The sequence below is a fragment of the Macaca nemestrina genome, chromosome 7, assembly GCF_043159975.1.
Source record: "Macaca nemestrina isolate mMacNem1 chromosome 7, mMacNem.hap1, whole genome shotgun sequence".
Classification (NCBI taxonomy): domain Eukaryota; kingdom Metazoa; phylum Chordata; class Mammalia; order Primates; family Cercopithecidae; genus Macaca; species Macaca nemestrina.
The window spans coordinates 134,715,523-134,743,451 of NC_092131.1; the positions used below are offsets into that span (position 1 = coordinate 134,715,523).

The 27,929-nt window shown below is 51.1% G+C and overlaps 1 protein-coding gene across 4 annotated transcripts in view; it reads right to left on the reverse strand.

Moving 5' to 3' along the window:
- Positions 1-7,753: 7,753 nt before the first annotated feature.
- The window catches only part of LOC105488126 (SMAD family member 3), a 128,481-nt gene continuing 108,305 nt past the window's right edge, over positions 7,754-27,929 (reverse strand). For all 4 annotated transcript variants that reach the window (XM_011751925.3, XM_011751945.3, XM_011751963.3 and 1 more), the window contains 4 exons: positions 18,620-18,832; positions 15,224-15,361; positions 12,588-12,732; positions 7,754-9,707 (listed from right to left, as the gene is read on the reverse strand). In XM_011751925.3, the coding sequence (XP_011750227.1) occupies positions 9,584-9,707; positions 12,588-12,732; positions 15,224-15,361; positions 18,620-18,832 (620 nt within the window). In that variant the 3' untranslated portion in view covers positions 7,754-9,583. The remainder of the gene's footprint in view (positions 9,708-12,587; positions 12,733-15,223; positions 15,362-18,619; positions 18,833-27,929) is intronic.

Genomic DNA, 27,929 nt, shown 5'->3' on the forward strand with positions numbered 1-27,929 from the left:
TTCATAGAACGTTCTGATTGATGGAGACAAGAGTTTCAGTGAATATTCTAACGCATTAGATTTGCTCTTCACTCTCCCTACTGCCCCTGTTAATTTTACAATAGACAATTTAGCTACAGCATTATGTCATTAAGTACCAAATCTTATTAGAGGACTATAGGTGAAGAAAGTGTAAAAAGTCTGGTCATGCGTACTGAACCCAGTATGGTGTTAGTACAAGGTTAGTTTGAAAACAACCCCCTATTAACTTTCCCATAATTTGTATGTCTCATGAAAGTAGACTGCTGACTGTGCAGGGCATAATTCTAGTATTTTTGATTCCACTCAGGGTTTAGTGATCCATCCTGGCACCTTTGGCATGTAAGCTCTTAGAGAAAACATCTTAGAAATCCTCTAAATTTTGGCCGGGCGCAGTGGCTCATGCCTGTAATCCCAGCACTTTGGGAGGCCGAGGCAGGCAGATCACAAGGTCAGGAGATCGAGACCATCCTGGCTAACACGGTGACACCCCGTCTCCACTAAAAATACAAAAAATTAGCTGGGCGTGGTGGCAGGCACCTGTGGTCCCAGCTACTCGGGAGGCTGAGGCAGGAGAATCTCTTTAACCTGGAACGCAGAGCTTGCAGTGAGCCGAGATCGTGCCACTGCACTCCAGCCTGGGTGACAGGCTTTTTTTTTTTTTTTTTTAAAAAAAAGAGAAATCCTCTAAATTTCCTACTTTGGCATTACATAGGCCTGTTGTTAGCATCACAAAGCTTGCTCTTAACGTAGGTCTCTTTACTCAGAATTAAGTTCTAGCATAGTAAGTATCTTGCTCTATTCTAAGTTGTTCCTCTGGTTTGCAGAAAAATTAACAAAAAAGGTAACAGCAATAGCATATTCCCACTCTTAGGGATTTACAGTTCTACTTTGTTTCCTTTTGAAAAACATTGTGATTCAAAACCTGGCCCTAATGGTTATTACTGCATCTTTGGAACACAGGCCTGGGGGTAAAAAGAAAAAAAAAAAAACAACTTTTAAAACCCCTTTCTGTGTATCCGTTGTTAGGCCCAAACACTTCTTCCACACAGCTACAGATCTGGGAGGCATCACCAGCCACCCAAAGCTGCTTGCTCATGCCCAGTTTACTGAGTAGGAAGCCTCTTGGGTTCTCTCTAATGAAGGAGGTGTCCAATCATTGCCCCTGCCCTTGCTATTATCAACCAGGTGGCTTTAATGCTATTACACAAAAATGTGGACTAAGGCCTAGGGTAGGAACTTTATGGAAACAGCAGCATAGTTTAGGAGAGAAAAGGTTCTTTTAATCTGAATTCCAAGGACATGGCCTGCAACAATCATGTTTCCCCAGGAAATTCTCAGGAAGTCATTAATGGTGAAGTCAGAGAGCCTTAAATTTGTTCCTTCTACCCTGGTGAGAGCAGAAACAGGAACTCAGGGTCCAGCCAACACTGACTGTGAACGTCGGTGGTGCCAGAATCTGAGCAAGGTGTGGCAGAGGATCCAGACTTGAGTCAGGATGTAGTTTCTCCTTTCCATGAACTCAGAGTCCAACTCAGGTGGGAGCAGGGGGCAAACCAGACAAGGTCACAAAAGACAATGCCAAGACAGCATGTGAAGAGTGCTGTGACTAGCCCTAATGGCTGTGGGAAGGAGAGAACACAGTGGGTTGGGGAGAACAGGAAGTGCATCTTAGAGCAGTGGTTCTCAGAAGTCAGCCCACGCCACAGCCACCTGGACGGCCCCACTACAGAGCTGCGGATTCAGTAGGCCTGGCGTGGGGCCTGAGAATTTGCATCTTTAATATCCCGGGTGATACCGATGCTGCTGGTTCGGTCCTGGGACCCACTCTGAGAACCACTGACTTAGGGGAAGTAACGCTGCTTGAGTTGAGCTAGAAGGATAAGGGATTGAGGCAGATAGGTGAGTGGAGGCAGCAGAATTGTTGGAGTTATGGCTTGAACAAAGGTACAGAAAGAAGAGTGAAGGGATGTGCTGGGAAAATGCAAGGAGTCCACATAGAGAAATGGTGGCAGATGGGGATGGCGTGATGCTGGAGGGGACTTTGTAGAGTCTGTGCCTACTCTGGAGGTAAGTGAGGAGCCAAAGGTTTTGAGCAGAAAAAGCATCTAATCATAATTACATTCCAGGAAAATGTGGCAGCAGTATTAGCAGTATCTGTCTAACCAGTTAGCTGTGAGAAAGAGTCTGAGGCTGAGGATGGACCCAACCCAGTGATGAGTTTGCCATGGATAGAGAAATAGAGAAGGGGGGAATTCTGCCATATATTTGCTATCCCTGGACTACAGGGACACAGATTAGGAGAATTTTGGAATAGCTGTGATAGCAGGTAAGCAGGAACTATATTCCTTCAGTCATATATAAGGAATTGCTGTAAGCACTATGGAAATGTATATAAAATATATTGCTAAGATAGAATCTACTAGATATGGACACTGAGTCATTTACTCGGCAAAAGTATGTGGTGGCCAAAAAAGAAGCCAGGGATAAGAGAATAAAATGTAAACCCTGCTCTCAGTGAACTCACAGCCTAGAGCGGGGACTGTGGCAACAGAAATAGATGTTCATGAGAGGCTTCCTGGAGATGTCTGAATGGAGGCACAAAGCATTAGTAAAAGTTAGCCAGGCGAAGTGGTGGTGTGCTGGGGAGCCGGGGGTGGGCGGGGGAGGAGAAGTTGATGTTCTAAGCACAAGCAGCCATGAAGACAAGGATGATCCATGAGGGCTGCAAATTGCCGGGTTGTAGAGGGTGAGGCAGGGAGTGGTGAAAGCTAGGTAAGGGCAAATGAGGGCCAAGTGCTCCAGGGCAAAGACCTTAGAATGTGTGCAGTGGACTAGGGGAAGCATCTATGGTCAGATTGGTTACTGGGGCAGTATGAAGGGTGCCTTAATAGGAAAGCCATCTGGAGTCTAGGAGACCCACTAGGACACTGGTGCAGTTCTCCAGGCACTAGAGGTGTGTTCAGGGTGGTTGAGTGGGACTAGAGCAGAGAGACTGGAGAAGCGGGACTGTGTGGAGGTGGGAGCAGAGGACTGGTGGACCGCTGTGGCTTCTGTGGACGTAGGTTGGGTCAATGGTCATGTCTAAAACAGGGCTGAAGGCCAGAGGAGAGGGATAGTTTTAAGAGACACCATGAATTCTGTTTATTTGATTGTGAGTTTGAGGTACTTGTGGCCCCTCCATGTGCCAGCAGCCAGCAGTCAGCTGGACATGAGTCTGAAGCTTGGGATTAAAGTCTGGGCTGTAAGTACTGATTTGGGGGTCATTAGCGTTTGTGTGGCTTGAAATCATAAGGGTAGATGAGATCACTTAGGGAGGAGTCAGCAGAACAGTGGTCTGGGAATACCAACAAGGAAGCAGGCAGAAGAGGTGTAGGCCCAAGAGAAAGAGCAGACTGTATGAGAGGGCCAAGGAGAACCGGGAAGTTCAGGGAGTAGGGCCTTTCCAAAAGGGAGATGGTCGCAGCAGAGAGGTGATGGGGAGCAAGGAAAAGACATTCCTCAAGCTGCTCCGGGCTTGGAAAATGGGAGGGAAGAGGCTACTGATCAAAACTGGGGAAGCAGAAAAGGGAGCTGGCTCAAGTGAGGGGGGAAGATGATCCACTTTGGGGGCGCTGTGTTTTGCATCACGTCTAACAAATAGCTGGAATTTAAAGTCATGCATCTCAAGGAACAGGCTGGGTTAAAAGGACTGGTTTGGGTCAGCTGTTGAGAACTACAGGCTACATAAACCCTTGAGGAAAGCTGTTAAGGGGGTAGGAAGGTGGAAGTACCAACCAAATCATCATAAAGGCAGGAATTTGATGCAGTACTCGGAGGCCAAATCCATGGGCCCTTACACTGCAACCTGCCTCCTCCTGTTGAGGGAGGTGTTTGGATACTGGGGAGGTCCTTAGGAGGACTGCTGCAGATGTGGTCACACCACAGGATTATTCCAACCCAGTTCATCCTTCTACCCCAAACGCTGCTTATTCACTCTTAAAAACCAAAAGGCATTTTACTTTTTTTTTTTTTTTGAGACAGTGTCTCACTCTGTTGCCCAGGCTGGAATGCAGTGGTGTGATCTCAGTTCACTGCAACCTCCACCTCCTGGGTTCAAGTGATTCTGCCATCTCAACCTCCCAAGTAGCTGGGACTACAGGCGTGCGCCACTAGACCTGGCTAATTTTTGTATTTTTTGGTAAAGACGGGGTTCTGCCATGTTGGCCAGGCTGGTCTTGAACTCCTGACCCCAAGTGATCTGCCTGTCTCTGCCTCCCAAAGTGCTGGAATTACAGGCGTTAAGCCACCACGCCTGGCCAACATTTTACATTTTAATCAATGTTTTTCTTTATCCACATCTTCTGGGGTCGGTGTAAGATCTAGCCAAAGAAACAACTTTCAAGTCCCTTTCTCCTTGGGCGTTTTGAATTCAAAATGAATTTTCACAGGTGCTAACAATCATCTGAGCTGGAAGATGTGGAAACCAAGGTACTTGTGATGCTAAAGTTACCTCCATGCCTGTGGGAAGACAAATCTGGTGGCATTTAAGACACCATGACAATACGGAGGAATCAGGCTAGGAGGGACTAGCAGAGGCAAGAGATGGCAGGGCTGGAGGTTGGGTTGGTGGCATTCAGTCATTTGCCAAAGGCCTTGGGATATAGAGGAAGTAAAATACAAAATGGCACTGCAGAGATAGATGGGACACATATGGTGTTTAGGCTTGGGCAACAGCGAGATCCACCCATTGAGAAACTTGACCTCTGTGCAGATGGCCCAGGGGCTCCTGCTGGCACTGCATGTTGCCCTTGGTGAATGAGAGCAGCTGGATATTACATGAGGACCATGGCAGAATGTGGCCTGGCACATCATTGGTCAAGGTGTATCTGGGCTTATAGACATTTTCCTCTGGTCCTCCTGAGCCCTGAAGTCCCTGGGACCCCTCGGGGCTCCCCTTTAAATCTTCTCTCCACCCACAGACAACAGCAAGAATCAGACTGAGCTCCTGGCACAGGAGCTTTTCCATGACAAGTTTATTAGAAGGGCACTTACAAGAGGAAGAGAGGGAACGAGAGGACACACATCTTTAACAAATAGGGGTACAATGCTTAAACAGGTGCTCTGCTTTTAAGATATAAAAGTTAGAAAAATCTAAAACACTATAAATACATACATGCTTTTTACAAAGTTATTAAAAGGTCAGGCTGGCTGAATAGTGAAGGTAATCAACATAGTCAATGTCCTATTCCCCATCCCTCAACACACACCAAAGGAAGGGTCCAGAACAGCCGAGTTGCAACAGCAGCAGTGAAGGTGAGTGAAGGCTTCTTGGATAGACGGCTCCATCTCTCTGTAATGCTTTCACCCCTAGCAAGGGAGTGGGGCTTGGTTCAGAGGACCCTTGTGGAAGGGCCCCGATCTGACTCAGAGCTGCCTGTTTCTACACGCGGCCACTTGTTTAGCCAGCCTGGTTTGGTGTTTCTGGATGCTGAGCCAAAAAGCCACTACACCCTCCACCAACATTCAGAACTGGCTGTGCCCCAACTCTTCGAGCCACTGTCCTTGGGAGGAGAGACCTTTCCAACTTTCTTAAAAAAATTAAATAGTTATCTGTCTGAATGGTTTTAAGAAATTATTACATAAATACAAAAACACCAGAATACTAGAGTATACATTACTTCTGCATTAAAAAAAAAAAAAAATCCATTACAGAATCACTGAGAATTTCTCAATCCAGTTTACATGAGGCAAGTTTCTTTTCTATGATAGCTGTGTTTTTGAAAAGTTGCCTGTTGAGCCCATCATCTCCCCACCAACACCTCCCCATGGGAGATGCTTTGTCATCATTTTGGATCCATGTCCTCTTGCGTACGTTTTTCTGCTTTCCCTACCCACTTGAGAAGCTGCTGATGCTCCTTAAACCGTGATGGCAATACATTGTGAAGACTGTTACCTGAAAGGGGCCTACAAAGAAACATTTTTGCCACATAAAGACAGTACAGCTTTGCTGTGTTGAGGTTTGGTTCTGGTAAAATGGGGACACGTATGTTTTGGGGGAACTCCCAACTCTAGCCAAGTCACACAGTAAGAAACAGCGTCCAGGGCTAAACGTGTGCCCTCTTGCTGCTGGTATTCCCCTTGGTGAACAGTCCTACAAGCAGCCTGCAGATTCTTCTCCCTACGTCTCCTGTGAGGACGAAGGAGTGGTTGTGTAACCTGAGCTCTGGCCCTGTGGAGACCCTCATGAGCCTGAGGCTAAGAATGAAACAGATCTTTGCGTCTTCCCCAGATTACTCACATACGTGCATGCCATGCACACACTACTTCAGACCTTTCTGTAGTCTTCAGTAAAAGCGTTTAGCCTGGAATATGCCCAAACTCTAGGAAGCCAAGGGGAGATGGAGAAAATTAAAACAAAATAAGCACACGATAATGTGCTATAGCTCACTTCAGTATATGAACAATGGTTTAAAAAAATAATCACCATGGTCAATTAAAAAAAAGAAAATACAACACAGACAACATAAGGACAATGGAGACGTCTGCCAGCAGCCTTGTCCTCATGTGTGCTCTTCCTAAGAGTCAAAGTCCCTGCTCCTGACTCTAGGCTTGTCTCAAAATGTCAGGTCTACAGCCCGCCAGGAAGGTGGCCAACTGAGATGATGTTCCAGCACAGGCCTGTAATCCAAACCGGCTGGGGTAGCTACCTACGTATGCGCTGGAAGGATCTAAGTTACTAAATTGGGAAGAAGCGAGGTGGGGCGGGGAGAGAGGAAAGGGAATAAAAGTTGGCTCCTTGGAAGGTGCTGAAGACAAGGATCTATGTCCCAGTGCTAGCTACACTTGGGTCAGTCTCAACACAAGCTGCAAGGTGAAGATGTCATGGCGGGGAGCCCAGGGCAGCGGCAACACACGGTCGTGCTGCCTAGATGAACGCCACTTAAAACTGCTATCCAGTCACCAACACTCCTCTAGAACTGCCCTGGTTTCCTCTTGCCCCTTTCAACTGTCCTTTAAAAAAGTGTTTTAATATACAAATGCCACTCATACCACAGGATTTTAAAACTAAGAAAACTAGCTTGTGGCTTCAAGGAAGGAGACTGATCTTACATATGCCCAAAGCACCTATGTAGCGCTCTAAGGTGGGAAAGGCACCATTTCCTAACCTCTTAGGTATGATCAGATTTATTTTCAGTATGCCACAGGTGGGTTTGCCTACAATCCCACACATCCTCCTCTGATGGTCTAGTCTATAAAGAAAAAGGGCCAAGGAAGTAGCCTTCAGGTCTGAGCAATGAGGGTTCTAAGACACTATCCAAAAGCAGCCAAATGTGTCATTTCATCACATTCAAAGTTCATAACCTGCCAAAGTATAGGCTTTTTCTCCCCCCTTCACCTGGAATAAGACAGACTCCACAGATCACTGGATCACCAGAATCGGGCTGTGCCTGAAGCTAGTTCCCAAGCACCCAGAGGGCTGTGTGCCACAGGAAGCCCTCACAGAATCACACAGCAGGTGGAGAATGCAGGCCCTCGGAAACTGCTGCCCGTGGCTTTTAGGAGAGGAACCATGACTGCTCTAGCAGAAGCCAAAATGGAGTATTTGTGTCCTGGGTCTCAGAGCTGGCTGGGAACATGAACCCATGTACAGGAGGTTCAGGGGGCTTCCTGTGTAAGCAACAGGCCACAGATCATTTCAACACCAGGCACATACTTCAGACTCACAGTATTTGGCCCTCTCAGAGGAAGTGAGGGGTGTTGTGTTGTCTCTGGGTTCTGAGTCAATACTCCTTCGAGAAGAGTCACACAAGTCTGTCAAGGTGCTCCTTCCATCTCTTCCTGTGTCCTCAGGAGGCTTGGGGAGCAGCTGTCCTACCTGGAAACCTCATGGCTAGAGATTCAGAGGCACAGGACCCTGCAGGTGAGGCATCAGGAAACCTCTCCATCTCCCTCCAACATCAAAAATCTCATCACATTTGAGGTGTATACCCTGCCAAAAGTGTAGACACTTTCTTCCCTTCACCTGGAATAAAACAGGACTTCCATAGGAAGTCCCTTGATTTTAAATCCATGCAAAAATGTGGGATAGGTCATTTTATACAAAAACAGCAGCAAAGAACAAAGTACCAATTGAAGGTGGCAGTTCTGTCTATTGTGTTCTGCAAAAGGCTGGGAAAAGGGCTCTTTTTTCTGTTTTCCAGTTGAAATCATTTAGGCTAGTTTTCTCCCGAATTGCTGCTGGGAGCAGTACTTATTACACAATACAACTGCTATAGTTGTCACTGACGATCCTCTACCGGGAGCTAGGTCATCTTATATCCCAGGGGGAAGATGACAGACCTCTTTGAACCAAGCCTGCAATTTGCAAAGGTGTAAAAATATTTTAATAGCCCTTTTCATTTGCCTATGTCGGCCTGAGATGTTTTCCCTTCTGGTGAATTTGCTTCCGTAAATTTCAGCTTGCAGAAGTGCTGGCAGTTTGTCTCTTCAACAAAACCTGGAAAAGCTGCACCTTAGGAGAGAGAAGGGAGAGAAGCAGTTGCTGGGTCTCACTCAGGTTTCCCAGTCAATGTGCCAGCCCAGGATTTTTAAAGAAAATATATCAACCAAACATTTAAAAGAGCATATGATGAAGTTGATTTAATGAATGCAACTGACTACATAAACCAATATAGCCGTATGCATCAGAATCTGGAGCAAGCTCTTACAGATGACTGGAGACGCGCCCAGTGCGGTGCTGCCTGAGACCAAACGCCGTCCCACGACAGGGGCCTCCTGCTTCATGAGGACACTTACCATCATTCGAATCTCTTTGAGATTAATGTGATAATAGACACTATACACTGCATACGCACTGGGCCTCAGCAGATCCTTCCAACTTTTCAAAGTGAAAAAGGACAAATGCATGTGAGTTTTTAAAGAGGTGCTCATCAATTTTTCCCGCTGTCCTGTGTGCAGGTTCTGCTGAACACGCGCCTTCCAATCAGTACGTTCTGAGAGGGGAGGGAGACAGACAAACTCCCTCCCTCCCCACCCCAAGTCTATCCAGCTCACGAGGGGCAGGGTCTGCTGGAGTGCTGGGGCTGGGCTGGGAATGTTCATTGGAAGAGGCACCGTCACAAACATCAGAGAGCTGGGCGTGAGGTCCGCATGGCCCCTGCGGGCGGCTCCTACCTAGAACGCTCTTCCAAGGTGAACTCCACACTGCAGTCCTAGACAGAGGGGCGTTTCTGATTGGACCGTGACAGCCCAGAAAGCTGTCACTCAAAAAAGGAGCCTGGGGGGAGGGGGCCGGTGGTGTAATACTACCTGTTCTGCTCACTTAAGCCACCAGAGCAGACGCCATTTCCTGCCCTTCAAAGTGGGGCCAAAGGGTAAATGTGTTTGGCAGACACAGCTGTTCATAACATCCACCTCTGGGTTTGCTCGTGTGTTTCCGAAAACAGGTAGGTGCACCCCTTCAGTTGAGGGAGAAAGATTTCTTCTTCCTTGACAACAATGAGTTGAGTAGAGTTCCAATTTTCTCCACCTCCTGCATGGCCATTTCCCCCAAGCCCGCCCTCCCCTACCACACTTAATGTCTCTAAGACACACTGGAACAGCGGATGCTTGGGGAGCCCATCTGGGTGAGGACCTTGTCAAGCCACTGCAAAGGCCCATTCAGGTGCAGCTCGATCCAGCAGGGGGTACTGGTCACAGTCTGTCTCCTGTAAGAAACAGGGAAAGGGGTGGAGGGGGGGACTTAAAAACATCTCCAGGGGGCTACACAAGTCAGAAAACTTCTTCTGCTTTGGTGACACTCCTCTTCCCAAAGCCAGAGAGATAGACCACCTTGTGAGATGCTGTCCTAGAAGCGGTACCAATAACTTGCTGAAACTACCAGGCCACACTCCTCCACCCAGGGAGGACTTCAGGTAAATTAAGTTCTCTCGAGGGGAAAGGAAGTCAGCTTTAAAGAGTTAAACATGTAAAGTCAACGGCAAAGAGTTAAATACGCAAAGTCAACTGTAGGGCACCCAGAGGCCCACCAGTTACTGTAACAGGCCCCCTAATAGAAGAGACCTCCATCCTGAGCAAAGGGCTTCCTGGCTCCCATCTGTACCAAATGGGCACGTGCCGCTCCCCTATCTCCAAATCCGGGCCCAGCCCCAGCAGGCCACGATGACGTGTGTCTGTCTGATTGAGGGTGTTTTTTACAAAGCGCCAACAGTGTCCGCATGCCTTCGGTTCCCAATGTGCTGATATAATTCTCATCTACGGCCTTATTTTGGAAAATCTTACAAGCAGAGCGAGCCATGGAACAATTACTGGAAAAAACCAAGGCACACCACACGTTTCTTTTCCCCAAAGCACTTTGTCTAAATTCAGGCTGGTTGATGACGCAGCTTGCAGGCAGGCTCCCAAAGGCCTCCACTGAGCAAAGGCTATCTGCTGAGGCTGGAGCCGCTGGTGCCAGCTGGAGGTGAGAGGTGTGGGCCCTGGGCCCTGCTTTCAGCCACCGCACAGAGAGAAGAGCTGAAACCTTACTCTCCTTGGCCCAAGAGGCAGGAGGACGACAAGGCTGTTCTGGGAAGGGGCCGCGCCCGCCCGTCAGGCTGCTGTGCAGTCCTGCCAGGCAGCGGTGACGCGGTGGGCCGCAGAGGACTGGGTGTGCTGGCAGGACATCCCGCACGGTGATACAGTGTCCCCAGGGAAAGGCTCTGCCACCAAAGAGCCTCTTCCTAGCACTTGGAGCGGGAGAGCTGCAATGCCACACCAGGAACAGGGCTGCTGTCTTGAGGGCACCGCCCTCCTTGCTTGGCCTCTACTTTGCTTGTGTAGCAGGGAGGTTAAGAAATGGGCCTGCAGACAAACCCTGGGGTGTCTGCATGAGGGAGGGTACTTGAATGTGGCCCTCTCGACTACAGTCTGGTATAAGAAGAGCAAATGGACATCCCCTTGCTCTTCTCCACTGCAGTCCATCTTTAAATATTTCCCTTCTCCAGTAAAAAGAGATTAATTTTCTAACCTTTCACTCCTGTTAGATTGCTTAAAACATTTCTCTGGCTGGACCTTTGGGCCTGGGCTGATCTCTTTAGGCCATAACATAGGTAAGTTCTTTTGAGGTCTGACCACTTTGATTGCTTCACTGGTCACTCCTGAATTTCAGAGACACCCCAGAGACCAAGGGGCTATGTTCCCTGACACCCTGGGGCAGACACAGAAGAACAGCAGCTAAAATACGGTAAGTGGAAGAGGAGGATTTTACAGGACGAAATCCTCTAATGAGAATCTGACTTTCCATAAGTCATGCTCATCTGGATTTCATTACAAACGGTGGCCCAAGGCCAATATTGAAATGGGTTTGGCCTGGGTGCAGCATGACTGCAAAACAAAATGGATTCCAAACATCTGGAAAAATGAAGAGAAGGGGAGAGTAGCTTGCAAGGCACTGGCTTGAGCTGACGTGTGGGCACCCCTGCATCTGCCGCAGGAGCTGGCGGCTGGCAGTGGGGAGTGTGGAGCAGAAGGCGGGGGCACGCAGCCCTGCCTCTCAGCAAACTTTTGTCCGTGAGTGGAAAGAAAAGGGACTGGATTTTCTAAACCCAAAGCAGGATGGCCTGAGAGATTGAACCCAAGCAGACCAGGTAGACCTGACTACATCAGGGCCATGTTTAAATCAGTATCTAGGGCCGGGTACGGTGGTTCACACCTGTACCAGCACTTTGGGAGGCCGAGGCAGGCAGGTCACCTGAGCTGAGGAGTTCTAGACCACCCTGGGCAACATGGTGGTCTCTACTAAAATACAAAAAATTAGCTGGGCGTGGTAGCACGCGCCCGTAGTCCCAGCTACTTGGGAGGCTGAGGCATGTCCCAGAGGCAGAGATTGCAGTGAGCCGAGATGGCGCCACTGTACTTCAGCTTGGGTGACAGAGGGAGATGCCATCTCAAAAAAAAAAGAAAAAAAGAAAAAAGAAAAGAAACCAGTATCTAGGACTCTAAAAAAGTCATTTCTCAGCGAGAAAATTTTTGTTCCTTTATAACTACCCAAATCTCTTCCTCCCTTCCCTGACTCTCAGTTTTAATATCCTGGGCTCCTCAGCATCACCAGGGGTCCCTGAGTCAGAAATGGAGCAACAGAGGAGGAAAGAACAATGAGCTGAAGACCTAACTTCCTGAAGAGGGTCATCCTAAAGCCATGTGCCTAAAATGAAGAGTAAGGAAGAAGCCGAGAGGGCAGAGTTCTAGACACAGCTCTTCTACCCGTGTGACTGCAGGCAAGCCAGTCTTCCTCCCTGGGCCTCAGTTCTCTCATCTATCCGGATGATGCCGGCAGCCCCACCCAGGGCTGGGATGAGGATAAGAGGGAGCGTGTGTTTATAGTGCCTGCAGCTGTTCGGTGCCAGCAAACATCGCTCTGCAATTCCTCATCCTTGCTGCTGGCCCAGCCCCTCCTGCCTGCCAGGCCCTGGGCTCTCTCTGATCTTTGGTCTCTCTGCTCTTGATGCCAGGGCTGGCCTCGCTCATCTCTGAGGAGCCCCGCCTGCTCTGCTGTCCAGAGGCACCTGGAGTTGGGGCCCCTGATGTAGGCAGCACCCGTAACTGACCTGTACTCCGCTCCCCAGCCTTTAACGAAGCTCATGCGGATGGTACACATTCGGGTCAACTGGTAAACCGCCTCAAAGCCCTGGTTGACGGACTGGGCCAGGAGGGCAGCAAACTCCTGGTTGTTGAAGATCTTCAGGTTGCATCCTGGCAAAAACACAGAAACGGGGCTGTGGGGATGAAAGTGGCCAGGTCTGTTGCTCCCCTCCTGGATAAAGCAAGTCCTGGACCCCCAGACCAGCCTCATCTATACAGCTCCCGGGACACATGGGGTGTGATGCATTTGCCACACACTCCACGCTCAGCACCACGCAAAGGGAAGGCCAACTCAGTCCCTCCCCTTGAACCGACCTCCTCACTGGGAGGTGCCGCTGACATACCTGCAAGGGGAGATGGAAGGCTGGCCCACAAGCTCCGACTCCCAGGGCGGGGAGAAGTCTGCAAAGTGGGCTTCCGAGACTAGGGAGATGGTGTGGAGAGGGGGCCTTGCCCTGGGCAAACGGGCCAGGGGACAGAGAGATAAGGGACCTGGACCAGGTTGCCCATGCTGTGTGGGGTCTGGTCGCCCACCTAGGAACAGGAGCTCTGGCTGTTCCACAGCAGGCAGTGCCAGCAGAGACGGGCTGGCCGAAAGGCTACTGGGCCTGCCATCCCCACAGGAAGCTCGGCGGAGGGCCCAGGGCACCCTCCACCTGGGCTCCTCTGATGAATACACCTGGTGCTGGGGCTAGGAGGGAAGGAGAGATCTGGGCCACAGTTTGGCCTCTGGGCACCAGGCGGGGTGGAGGTGACATTCACAGCTAAGTGAAGGTGTGCATCTAATTCTCCAGACAGTAAAACTAAAGACAGTCACAAATAAAGTTTAAAATAAACGTTGTTTGAAGTCTTACTGCCTGAGTGCCAGGAATGTGTCAACCAGAAAAATAAAGACAAAAGCACATGCCGGAAATAGCCAAAAGGTGAGCTGGGGTGACGCTTATGAATGAGCCAACAGCAGGCTCCTGTTCTTGCTGTGTGACTCTGAGCTGGTCGCTTTCTCCTGGGGACCCTGTGTCTCTGTATAATGAGGGGCTGGCCTCAGAGGTCCTTCCAGCTCTGACATTCTATGAGCTGACAAACACCACCAGAGCCAACTCAGCCCTCACCCAAAAGATGGGGGTGGGGCCGGGGAATGGAGGAGGCAGAAGGCCAAGAGCGTCACTGAGCTTCCTCTTCTCATTCTCTCCAAGGACAAGGGTGGTGGAACAGGGCTGAACCTGGGCCCTGACCCCCAGCAGAGCCAAGAAGCAGAAGAGCACCAGACTTGAGAGTCCATCAGCCCCAGGCCCCATCCTGGCTTGGTCACTTACTAGCTGTGTGTCCTTGGGCAGATGGCTGAAACTCTCTGAACTTGTCTCTCAAAGCATCTCCTTACTTACAGAGCCAGAGAATAACCAGAGAGGACTGAATGAGGTCAAAGATCAGAATGTACTCTGTAAATGCAACCACAAAATGCTCTGGAAACCTGATGCGCTATTACCATTTCAGACTTGCTGCATTCTAAAGTTTCCCTGCCCGTGGTCCACCACTTCTCCACTACCATCTGCTGCTCAGTGGGCAGGAAAGGGCATGCCACACACGTGTCACAGGCAATGGCCCGGCCAGGCTACCTGCTCCACTAGCGTGTCACAGGCCACATTCCGCGGGCTGCCTGCACAGTGGCTGCAGGTCCTGTGAAAAGTGGGCTTTGGCTGGGGCTTTCTGCCTTGGTTTCCTGAGGAAAGAGGCCTTAGACGGGGTCAGCCACCTGCCTGATCTTGCTGTCTAGGCATGGCCCTGTCCAAACCACTCTCGGGGGTGCAGCCTGACGCCTCTTCTTGGGGTACAGGTGGCATCTTCAGAGTCACTCAGAAAACTCTCAGCAGTTCCCTAGAGTCAGACTCTGGTGTCCTTCCACGGCCTCATGCTTTGTGCTTTTGAAACATTTCTCCTGACCGTCTCATACGTGGCCCTCCTCCAGCCAGAGAGCTACCCATCCATGTCCTGCCCCCCACCACCTCAGGGCCTTTGCCTGGCCTGTTCCCCCTGTCTAGAAAGCCCTCCCTGTGCCTAGTGCCTACCTATCCTTCAGGATCCAGATGCTTCTCCTCCATGAAGACTTCCCTGATCCATCCCAACAGCTAAATGGGCCTTCTCTCTACCTGGGCTGCTGGCTTGGTGCTTGGCACCCCTCCCTTATATTGAACTCATCTGTGTCTTTGTCTTCTGTGCTCTGCAGGTTTGTAAGGTCTGCGGGAGCACAGCAGGGCCCCATCTACCTCTTCATCCCCTATAGCACCTGGCACAGAGCCCTGCATGCTGTTAGTACAATGAATGAGTGAAGAAAGGAAGCCACACTGCCTGAGCATCTACACACAGGGCAACAGGCAGGTACCCATGGTTAAAAGCAGACCCATCAGATGCTACATCTGCTCCCTGGAGGTTCAGGGAAAGCACAGTTAGATCTGTGGGCATAGAGAAAACCCAATCGAATCACCTCCAGATTGAAAACGCAATCACCAGTGAGCAGAAAAGGTGAGAAACGTGGACTCTCTCCAGCATCCCAGGCATGCACTTGGAGAGGGACCTCAAGGCAGGGGTGCCTGTGTGGCTGGCTTACCTGGTGGGATCTTGCAGACGGTGGCCGGGTGCCAGCCATAGCGCTGGTTACAGTTGGGAGACTGGACAAAAATAGCGCTGTCACTGAGGCACTCTGCGAAGACCTCCCCTCCGATGTAGTAGAGCCGCACGCCTCTTCCTACAGAGATTCAGGTTAGACTGGACGGGGTGCCTGTGCTCATACACAATGGCCCTGAGGCTTGCAAAGGATGCAGAGCTGCAGGGCTGCTCCCAGTGACTGACAGCTTCCCCAGGCAAACGGGCCCCAAAGCCCAAGCCTCAAGGAGGAGAAATGGGCAATGCTGGATTCCTAAAGCCAAGGGAGGCAAATGACAAGAGATGGACACACAGGATAGGTCTCAGTGACAGCCTTTGCCACTGAGCAGGTGTGAGCCTCAGTCAAGTTATTCGCCCTCTGAGCCTTCGTCTGTCTCTACCATAGGGATGGGGGCTGGGCGCGGTAGCTCACACCTGTTAATTCCAGAGCTTTAGGAGGGCAAGGTGGGAGGATCACTTAAGGCCAGGAGTTCAAGGCCAGCCTGGGCAATGTAATGAGACTTCATCTCTACAAAAATATTTTTTAAAAAGTAGCTGGGCAGAGTGGCATATCCCTGTAGTCCTAGCTGCTTGGGAGGCTGAGGTGGGCGGATTGCTTGAGCCCAGGGGTTCAAGACTGCAGCGAGCTCCCATCATGCCACTGCACTCCAGCCTGAGAGACAGAGTGAGACCCTAACTCAAAAAAAAAAAGAAAAAAGAAAATGGGAATGATAACGCCTACCCTTGCAGGATTACTGTGCGACAGAGAGTAAGCGCCTGTAAGTGTCAGCTTTTCTTGCTGCTACTGCTACTACTACCCCACTACTATCTGGTCTCTTCACACTCCAAGATTCAGAGATTCATTGAGTAAACCTGCAGGGCTCCTTCTGGCACAGCAGACACCCCGAGGAGCCCTTTATTGCAGGGATGGCTTAATGCTACCCCATATTTTTTTCTACCCTCAATGCATTTTTCTAAAACATTCCAGAGGTTTATATCATTTACTTTTCTTTCATCTCTTAAATCCACTCCAGATGGACAGAAATTATTTTTAAATTGGCTCTGCAACTCGAACAGTTACGTAAACTCTGACAATGAGCTCTTTGCTCGGCCAGGGGATGGTTCCTTCTCCCGCCTGGGAAAGTCTCTGTTCCATTACTGGGGAAGAAGCTCAGAGGTCAGAACGTGGAGCCAGGTGTTACAGGCCCAGCGTCAGGTGGGATGAACACCAGGTGAACGACCCATGCATCACTGGATGTCCCCTGTCCTGCCTCCTATTCCCACTACTGTCCCCTTCCTCCAACCACTCCCCATTTTTCCTGGCTTTAGTTCTGCAGGGTGCTGGTTAGCTCAGAGTCCACAGGAGGGGTGACTTCCTGGCTGTCCACAACTGTATCATGTCAGTAAGAGCAGGAGGCAGAGGTGGGGATGTGAAGACCCAGACCAAAAATGTTTGTTTCATTTCAGTAACAAAAAAATAGGCCGGGCATGGTGGCTTCCACCTGTAATCCCACTACTTTGGGAGGCTGAGGCAGGCAGATCACCTGAGGTCAGGAGTTCGAGACTAGCCTGGCCAACATGATGAATCCCCATCTCTATTAAAAATACACAAAATTAGCCGGGTGTGGTGGCACGTGCCTGTAATCCCAGCTACTCAGGAGGCTGAGGCAGGAGAATCACTTGGACCTGGGAGGTGGAGGTTGCAGTGAACCGAGATCATGCCATCACACTCCAGCCTGGGGGTCAAGAGTGAGACTTGGTCTCCCCTCACAAAAAACAAGCAAACAAACAAAAATCATATATATATATATGTAAGTAAAATATATATATATATTTATTTATTTAATAAAATATAGAAAAAAGCCAGTTGCAGTGGTGTATGCCTATTATCCCAGCTAATCAGGAGGCTGAGATGGGAGGATGGCTTGAGCCCAGGAGTTTGAGACTGGGCCTGGGCAACATAGCAAGACCCTATCTGTAAATCAATCCATCAATCCAACAGTGGTATGCCACCCAGAATAAGTATCTTTTTTGAAGTAAAAGACAAAAAGCAAAATGGGGAGAACGGGTCTGGTAGTGGGGGCTGTCTGTCACTGACAATGAGGTCTCTGAGAGCCATTCCCTACCCTTCCCCACCCCTAGACATCAGGCCCCTCTCCTAGAAAATGACAGCACAGACCTAGGCCTGTGGCCTCCAAACTTTTCTTCTCTTCACTACAGAATCAATCCTCTCTTCAAACGAAGGCTTCTGTGAGAGCCCGAGATATAAAGCAAGCGAATGCAGAGGTGCCCTGGTTCACGTGGGGCCAGGCTTCCCTTTGCTAACCTGCCCAGCTCCTGAATTTGCCCCAGGAACCCTTCGCCAACCCTTGGGGCTCCAGGACGAGGTCTGAGAAAACGCCACTCTGCCATCTCTCCACAGCCCTTCTAAGTTCTCACAGCTGTGTTCTGGATGGTAAAATCCTCTAAGCATGATAACTTCATAAGCAAACCAAGCGATACGCAACACAGCTTCACCTTCCTTAAACTCACAGAGTCATCGTTTACTTATGTTCCGCGGGCTCGAAGGCAGAAGGTTCACAGTAGTGGTGTTGGGATAGTGGACAATTCTTTTCTACCTTTTCTAAATTGTCTAGAATAATGATACATAAAAATAAGAAAAGATCACTCTTCCAACGACGACTGCCTACTTATCAACCTATCCATCTGCACTTTCAAACTCTTTTTATTAACAGGATTTCAGCCGGGCTTGGTGGCTCACGCCTCTAATCCCAGCACTTTGGGAGGCCGAGGCGGGTGGATCACCTGAGGTCAAGAGTTGGAGACCAGCCTGACCAACATGGAGAAACCCCGTCTCTACTAAAAATATAAAAATTAGCCGGGCGTGGTGGTTGGGTGCCTGCAATCCCAGCTACTTGAGAGGCTGAGGCAGGAGAATCGCTTGAACCCGGGAGGCAGAGGTTGCAGTGAGCTGAGATTGTGCCATTGCACTCCAGCCTGGATAGAGTGAAACTCTGTCTCAAAAAAAAAAAAAGATTTCATATGTTGCCTTTCTCATAGACATTCCCTTCTCGATCCCTTAAGTATTTTCCTCTGTGGCTTCCAGGTTTTCTGAGATTGTATCTTTGAGTGGGAATGATTAAGTGGCCTGAACACTACCTGTCTGGCCCCTAAACAGGGCAACAGGGAATGTGGGGGCCTTGCTGGGGCGGTGAGTCTTCCCCCATGCCCAGCAGGAGGCAGAGCACAGCTAAGGATGGAGGCAAGGTTCCCTGCAGAGGCTGTGTGTTCGGGCCTGGGGCTGGGGGCGCGATAGAGTGGCAGGGGCAGGGTGGGGGCGGGAAATGGAGCCACCCCATACCGATGTGTCTCCGCGTCAGCTCCACTGCTGCATTCCTGTTGACGTTGGAGAGCAGTCCGAGGCAGAAGCGCTCCGAATTGGAGGGGTCGGTGAAGCCGTCCACAGTCATGGATGGCTGCGAGGCGTGGAACGTCTCCCCGACACGCTGGTTCAGCTCGTAGTAGGAGATGGAGCACCAGAAGGCCGGCTCGCAGTAGGTAACTGGCTGCAGGTCTGTGGACACAGGGCGGGCTACTGGGTCAGTGGGTGCCCCAAGCCCCATGCTGCCTCGATGGGGTCCCATGGACGCTCTGGAAAACCATTTCCCCACATTTCAGATGGATTAATAGTCTCCCCACCTGGTGCCTTTTATCGTATAAAACTGGCAGCACCCACCAGAACAAGATGCTCAGGTGTCCGGAGGAGATTCCGTCAGCCTTGCCACACTGTGTGTGTAAAGGGCCATTGATTTCTTTTTTTTTTTTTTAAGCTCATAGAGGCCCTGCCCCGCCTGCTTGGCCTTGACTGGATGGAAGGAGTCTTCAAGCAGGGGCTGGGCCAAACCTGAAGAGGACCAGGGGCCACCCAGTACCTGGATGAACCTGGGACAGCCACTGCAGTGTGTCCACTGTGGGGCAGTCCACACCTCCCGCACAGTCACCTCTCAGCCTCTCTTGCAAGGTTCCTACAGTAACCACCATTAATCCCTGCCCCTAAAAGGGCTTTCAGGTTTTGGCTCTGCACAGCCCTGGGGGCAAACTCCCAGCCTGTGGAGCAGGAGCTTCCAAGCCTGCAGCAGCGCCGAGTGGGCTCCCAATAGGGCCCCGTGTCAGCGCAGTGGACACACCAGGATCGTCCGCAGACTGAGCCTGGAGCCCTGCCTCTTATCACAGAAACCATTTTCCACACTTATCTACATGCCGGCTGCTGGGGTGGCTGGGACACAAACCCATCTGAAAGAAAATCTGGATTTGTCCCAGTTGTCTGTGTAGTCTCCATATGGGGCTCCTCAAAGCAAAACTGCCATCCTGCGAGGGGCTGGTTCTCTTTCTCAGAAGAGTAAATGGCAGCTTCTCCTTACACTGGAAATGGATCCCAGCCTTCCATTTCCTGGGGCCTCCTTGCCCTCCTCTTGCCCCAGCCCAGCGGCCCTGGCGCTGTGCCCTCCTACTGCACGCCTCTGCAGCATCCCCAGGTCCATACTCTCAGCCCTTGGCCGGGCCCTCGGAATTCCCACTCACACCGATGCCACAGCCTCTGGACCAGGACTGCCCTGCGCCCTGGGCCAACCACTTCCAGCTGCTTCTCTGTGCTGCACTGACTGCTGGGCACGAGCCCTTGGCCTGCCACGCTCTGCTTGATGCCTACCTGAATCCCATCCATCTGCTGAAGAATCAGGGAGTCCCCTGCTCATTCTCACTCTTCCATCTCAAAGCTTCAGCCTGGCTCTGAAGTCCCTCTGGCTCTTAAATATACCTGGAGCCACGCAGTGACTAAGGGTGTGCCTCTATGTGAGCATCCTGACTGTCCAACTCGACCATGAGGTCCCAGGGCCCAGGCTGACATCTCTCCTCCCTCACTTTAACCCTCAGCGCAGGGCTCTGTTGAGGGGGGAACAGGAGAGGCTCCCCGTGCCGTCGCCCTGGCCTGAGAACCCTGCTCAATGGATACCAGGCAACGTCTAGGAGGGGGAACCCACCGGGGGCACCCCCGCTCATTAGACCTTCTGAAAGTGTGTAAAGCCCAAGAGAGAAAAGTCAGAAGCTGTTCTGCCCACAGGAAGCGGTCTGGTTGCCTGCAGGACAAAGAGTCCCTGATCCCCTTACGGGGTCTAGGTACATGATCCCTTCTAAAAGCAAGGAGAATGCTACCACGAACAGAGAAGGGGCAGGCCAGTAACACCCCTGCACTCCACACACGCCCAGGAAGTGTCAGCTGGAGGGTTAGGACACCCTAGGTCAGGATTTTCAACTTCAGCACTACTGACATTTGGGGCCAGATAATTCTTTGTTGGGTAGGTGGGTGGGAGGGAGCGTGTGTAGATTGTAGGATGTTTACCAGCATTCTGACCCCTGCCCACTAGGTGCTAGCAGTATACATCCATACCACCCTCTCAAATTGTGGCAATAAAAGAAGGCTGTGGATATTGCCAGATGTATTCTAGAGGGCAAAACGGCGCTAGATATTTAACTGGATCATGGGACACAAGCTATAAAGCCATCCTCCAGACAGACTGGAGATCAGTCTTGGCTCAGGCACAGACTAGACGTGCAACTGCGAGCAAACCAGCTACACTCTCTGGGCCTCATCCTCTTTACTCTCGGCGCTGTTTCTAGACAGACAGAGATAACTCATGTGAAGTGCAGGGTGCGCATCAAGCACTCAGCACATGGTGTTAACACAATGATAAAAACTGGATTCTATGAACTTGAAAACAGCCTGGTCCTATCTTGATCACCATCAAGATGGAGGCAAAGCATTCTTAACCTTTTCCTCTCTTCCTGGGGTGGAGCAAAGGAAGATAAGGATGAAGGCATCAAAAGTACTTAATGGGGAAGGGAGGAAGGACAGGGCCAGGAGCAGCTGTGGCTTGTGTCCTGGCCCCTGAGGTGAGGCTGAGCCACGTCAGCCACATCTGGCTCTGGCTTTGCTTGATGCTTCAACATTCCAATGAGATAAGCTATATTCTAAACAATGTGGTCAGTAAAATGTGAGCTATGTTGCTTTGGAAACGTAAAAAAAAAAAAAAAAAAAAAAAAATCCAAGTGCAACCCAAGCATTCAGAGTGGTCAGGCAACGTATCAGTGCTGCTGGCCACCACTGCCCAAGTGCAGGCTCTGCTGATCCTGCTGTGTGATCTTGGGGACGTGACCTCCTTCTGTAACCTCAGTTTTCCAGTCCGTACAACGACTCTGGTGCATTAGAAGACAATAATGCTGACCACCTAGGTCATTCTCCGGCACAGGTCGGCTTGAACGTATAGCTTTGGCTGGCTCTGACTTACTCAGCAGTGTGTAGAACAGAACAGAGTCCGCACCCCGAAATCATAAAGCCCTGCCCAGCATTCTCTGGGTTTACTCCAGGCAAAAGAGAAAGAGCTAGGCTCCCAGGAACAGCAACCCAGCCCACCATTCAAAAAAAGAAAAAGCTGGCAGGCCACCCATGGTATCGCATGGTGCTGGAACCATGCTCTGGGGAGGGGTGGGCTTCAAGGACCCTCAGAATCAAAGACAGGCTTCGGGTCATAGGCCGAGAGGCCCTCCCAAGCAGATCTGAGTCCTTATCCAAACAGCCCTGCAACTCACAGACACACACTGGACAGTGTTGTGGAAAACCCCGGACACTAGGAACCTGACACATCATTAGGAAGACGCTTGTTTGAGGGAGCAGTGAAATCAGGCCAGTGGCAAAGTCTGCAGGCTGCCATTTCAGAGAGTGCTGTTTGGACAAGCTGCCCTGTGTTCAGAAGCGGGACTGAGCCGGAGCAGCACCCCAGCCATGCACTCTCTATTCTCTGCAAACAACTAAAAGCCAGCCGTGCTTTCCCTCCTTTCTAGGTCCTGCCTGCCCACCACACCTCAGCTGCTTCCTCCCGAAACTTGTGCAAGAAGAGTGGCAGACCAGAAAGTATGGTCACCACCTCTGGGTTCTGCCTTCAATGACACATTTTTCTTTAAAAACAAACAAACAAACAAACAAACAAATAAAAACAGACCAGATGCAGTGGCTCATGCCTGTAATCCCAGCACTTTGGGACGCTAAGGCAGGCATATCACTTGAGGTCAGGAGTTCGAGACCAGCCTGGCCAACATGGTGAAACCCCATCTCTACGAAAGATACAAAAATTAGCCGGGCGTGGTAGTGGGCACCTGTAATCCCAACTACTCTGGAGGCTGAGGCAGGAGAATCACTTGAACCTGGGAGACAGCGGTTGCAGTGAGCCGAGATCACGCCACTGCACTCCAGCCTGGAGGACACAGCAAGACTCTGCCACATACACATACACACACCCCAGAACACTAAATATGCCCTCATTTCTTTCCCAAAGGACTTATCCTTACCTATCAGAGAAACAAAAAGGACTCTGGAAAGAAGAAGGCTATAAATGGGATAACCATGAGGTTATAGTTACCGCAAAAGCATCTAGTTTGGCTCTGAGCTTCCTAGCAGACAAGACAAAAAGGGAAGATGATATGGTCTATGGCTCTGGTTGGTGGATGGGCAATGCTTACTAGTTCCTCAGGGTAAACAAAGCTTGTCCTGGCATTAAATCTTAAAAGAAATCTCTCAGGGGGAGGTAGCAACCCCTCCCCCGACCAATCAATCAATTGATGAAGCAAGCAAGCAAGCAAGATCTGGTTTCCAGGGTTTACCAACAAATGCAGAAGCAGTTCTAGAGAAGGCTCCTCTAGGAGAAGGACTACAGGGAGGGTAAGGTGACACACCCCAATCAACAGCAGTTTCACCTCTAGGCTGAGCATTCTGCACACTGGGGTGGAAGACAACGGCACGTGCCCACGGCCTTCCCTTCAAACAGCCCCGCTCCCGGCCAGACTTCGAGTCTGTGCTAATCTCTCTTCCCAGTGCAGACGTGTTGGAGACACAGGAACCTCCAGCTCCAGCCGTTGTGGGTCCCCTGCCCCCACCAGTGTGGTGTCAGCCAGACTTCTCGAGTGCCATAGGGCACTTAATCCATGGCTGGCCCCCTGCCAGCCTAACGCATTGGCTGGCCTCAGTTTTCAGTCCTGTTCCAAGCTGGCACAGACGTTCCATTTTGTTTAAGAAAAAGAAAACAGAATAAAACCCAGAAGGCAACGCTTGGATTAAGGGATGCCTATTAAAAACATGTGCAAGAGATTCAAATCCGGTAAAGGAAAAGGTGGGGAGGCAAGAGGGGGAAATTAACTTTCTCCTCTAAATCGAAAGCAAGGAACGGACAAAGGCCAGGAGCACCGCCGCTGCAAGATGAAAGGTCAAAACAGAAATGGACTGGTTTCCTCCGGGCCCACCTCATCTGCGGAAGGCAGTTCTTCCTCACTCTAGGAGATTCCACACTCCGGTTCCCATGTTCCCCATCCGCCACTTCTCAGTCCTGCCTGGGTCCTCTGCCTGGACTGCCCATCCCCCTCCTCTGCAGGGACGAGATCTTTAAGGCCCAGCTCACGTGGGCTCCCTCACTGCCTCAATGCAGAATTAGCCTTGTGTCCCAGAAACTGTGTACCTGAGTCTCCTGTGCCAGAGGGTGAGGTCTCTGAGCCCACGCCAGCTGTGTCCCAGCACCCAGGGCACTAATTCCAATCTATGTATCTAAGGACTAAAACACCAAACCTGGATGCACAGAGAGCCACATGCCCTTTTAGCTTATGAACCAGGAAGTTACTGCAACCAGGAACAGTGGCAAAGTCTAAAAACCGGGCCCTCGGGAGTGTGAAGACAGAGCCTGCAGCTGACTTCCTGTCATTATGTCGCCTGCCTGTGATTTCACAAGTGTGGGGAAGACTGGAGCCAGAGGTTGCCTTGTAGAAGAGCCTTGGGCAGCAGCATGAAGATACCTGGAACTGGGTTGGGCCTGGGCCCCGGGCCACTGTCCACGCTCAGGGCCAGTGGTCTTCGGGCTGCCCTGCCCCCACACAGGGGCTCACATATGAGCACAGGGGCTCACGAAGCAGAGGGGAAGCTGGGCCTGTCAGCGCGGAATCTCACCCAGAATCCTAACCCTGACTCGCTGGGAGACTCACCCCCAATTCACACCGTCCCAGCAGAGGTGCAACTAGGCCAGCGCAAAGTGGCACCCATTCTCTGCTGGCCAGCCTCGGGGAGGGTCCTCCCTTCGGTAGAAATAACCTAAGAATCCTCAACTCTCAGGCAAGCTGCCTGAGGAAGGGGCAGTAGGGAGGGAGAACTATGTCAACGGGAGACGCTGCCTTGGATCCAAGCTCAAGAAACATCCCATCATCCTAGTCTACACAATCTAGAAGGCAATTCACAGCACATGACCACCTTTCAGTCTGAAGCACTGCATCCGGCATCAGCCACCTCCAAGCTGCCCTGTCCCTCTCACTCCAAGCTGCCCCATCCCCGCTTCTCTCTCCTGGCACTGGCACTCTGGGAAGCCATCGCCTCCTTTAACTGCAGCTCAACTGCCCCCCCAGGGCTCTCCCTGGTACATTATTTTCCTCAGTCACGGCTCCGCCCTAATTGTCTCACTTGAAGACAGGGAACAACTTACTCACCGGGCACAAGCCAGCTCACTACCTTTTTCCTCTCTCCACCTGCCTCCTCCTTCCCCTCCACTTACCCCAATCCTTCCGCCTTAAATGCCTAGGAAATTCCCGGTGACTCACCCAGCACGCTGTGTAATAACAGGAACATCACCTGCTCGTATCCCCTGCCCTGCAAACAACGGTCCCAGGGTCTCCGAGAGCCTGCCTGGGGCAGGATGCTGAGCCCGGTCTCAACCAGGAGTCCCTGCCCCGTAATTACCAGAAGTGGCTTTGCTGGAGCAAGAGGCTCAACCTTCCCCAGATCTGAGCCCTGGAGCTAACACCCGGAGTGCGGAGGAAATGAAAGGAGAAACCAGATGTCCTCTGCTTTCTTTCTTTTTGCACAGTAATTTCATAATAATCTCTTTAAAAGAAATAATCAGCTGTCGTGAGATGTCCCCATTTTTTCCTAGGAAGAGCTCCCTGTGTGCTTGCCTCCATCCTAGGATTTGGGACTCACTGACCCTGAGTCAGTGCAAAGGCCGCGCTGCTGGGTGCCTCTGCTCCCCACCTGTTACTTGCCCTTCAGTATACTGCTGACTGCTGCAGCCCCTCCCCTCCCACACACTGCTCCCTAAAGGCTCCCCCTTGAACCCCTCATGCCAAATCCAAGGCCGCTTCTTAAACCTCATTTTGCATCTCTGCAGGGCCTGCTTGTGGCCACCGTCCTTCAGGGCTTCCCTCCCCTCTGAGCTGCGGTGACCCCATCATCCCCCTGACCTCAGCCTTCCCCAAGGAACCCCCCGACCCGAGTGCGTCTCTGGCTGTCTTTCCATATTGAGCTGGGTCGCCCTCTCCACTAAATCCATCCACTGTCATGACTTCAGCCAAACTTTATTGGTGTTTGCAGAGTGAGATCTACGGATGGGCAGTGGGGTGATAAGAGAGAAGTGCAGGAACAGCGATCAGTGCTTGGGAGGAACACTGGGTCAGACAGGCCTCCTTCTGCAGGCTCCTCAGAGCGTGGCCATGTGAGTCTCTCCTGAGTGGGGGCTGCAGAAGGGGCCACAATACAGGCTTTCCACACTCATTCAACCACCAAACCCCTTCTCTCAGGCCCCGCTATGGGAAAGGCTGTCACATATGTTAATGGTTTCCAAATCTGCACCTCCAGCGCCAGCTGCTTTCCTGACTAAGCACAGGCAACCCACCACCATCTTCCGCCCCAAACCCATTCCACTTCCTGGGTGTCCAGCCACGATGGAGGCATTACCATCATCCCCACTTAACGCTGGTCAACAAACCCTGCTCATTCAGGCCCATGACTCCCTCTCAAATGCTTTCTCCCGGCTCTGGACCATTTCTCGAAAGCATCCATCTCAGGCTCCTCGAGAGGAAGAGCTGTCTAAGTGGGGTTTTGTTTTTGTTTTGTTTTGTTTTGCCTCCAGTAATTTCCCCTAGAATTTAGATTCCACACCATGGCCAGATTAATCTTAATGAAGCTGTCATCAGAAAACCTCCCCATTCAAAACCCATGAACAGCTGTATTCTGCAGGCAAGAGGGCGCTAAGCAGACGCTCAGGGGTCTTTTCTCAGTGTCCCACCTGCCATTTCAGCCTCGTCTTCCCGCCTTGTCCTTCTTGAGACAACCACCAACCACCATGCCAGCTGTCCTCAGATCACATCCTGCCCTTGGACCTGCAATGGCCTTCCCTCCTTCTCTGCCTCACAGGGTCCCACCTGTCCTTCAAGCGCCCGCTCACACATGGCACAACCTCTCCCATGCCTCCCCACTCCATCCACACTTCCCTACTTTCCTCCTTGGCATGTACTATTTCTCCTTCTTCTGGGCTTGCTCCCTGGGCACCTGGCACAATGCATTACAGGTGGACGTGGACACCTCCAGCTGCCCCTCCCCCGCCCCCAGGCTGCAAATGCCTAGTGCTCTCCCAGCTCTGGCCCCCAGCATCAGTACATACTGGGAACTCAGCCAATGTTGACTGAGTGCATGAATACAGAGGAGACGCCTGGCCGGCCTGGAATTCCATCGCTCCCTCCCTTGAACCCTCAGAGTTCTTCATCTGCACCTACTTCTTGTTTTAGAATCATTTTTGGTCCTGCCTTATTGATCCCAACAAGGCCATAGCCCGTTGATGGCTGGGTCTGTGGTCCCTCTTCCAATCCCCCACCTGAACGGCATGCAGACCACAAGTATCTGGGAATGAGGGAGTGAGGAAGAGGCAGGTAAGCAGGCAGGGCTTCCCCTCCTGGGGCCACAGCCTAGCATTAGTCTCCAATGTGAGAGTCAGCAAATGCCTTGCCTGAGCCTTGTTCCTCCAAGTGAGGAGGGTGGGGACAGCTGGTCCAAATGGCCCAGCAAGGCAGTGTCATGCCGCAATGGGAGTGCAGGCTCTGGAGTGAGAGGGCCTGAGTTCAAAGCCAGCTTCTCCATTCACTAGCTGTGAATCTGGGACACGTCAGTTCACCAATGTGTTCCCCGGTTTCCTAATCTGTAAAATGAAAAATCACAACAGTTCTGCTTTATAAAGTTACAAGGATTGGGTTAACACGCAGGAAGCACTCTGAATAACAGTAAACAGCGAACTCAAGAAATGTTTCCCATCGTCATCACCATCTCACCCCCTTCCAGCTATCACACTGGGAGTTCAGGCGACCTTCTGAGTAGGGATGAAGTCAATGGTTTGAATGAGTGAAGGGGAGCACAGGGGCTCATGAAGCAGAGGGGAAGCCAGGCCTGTCAGCGCAGTGTCTCATCCAGAATCCTAACCCTGACTCGCTGGGCGACTCGCCTCCGAGTCACACTGTCCCAGCAGAGATGCAACTAGGCCAGTGCAAACTGGCACCCATTCTCTGCTGGCCAGGCTCGGGGAGGGTCCTCCCTTTGGAAGAAATAACCTAAGAATCCTCAATCCTCAGGCAAGCTGCCTGAAGAAGGGGCAGTAGGGAGGGAGAACTATGTCAACGGGAGACGCTGCCTTGGGTCCAAGCTCAAGAAACATCCCATCATCCTCATCCTAGTCTACACAATATAGAGGGCAGTTCATAGCAAATGACCACCTTTCAGTCTGGAGCACCGCGTCCAGCATCAGCCACCTCCAAGCTGCCCT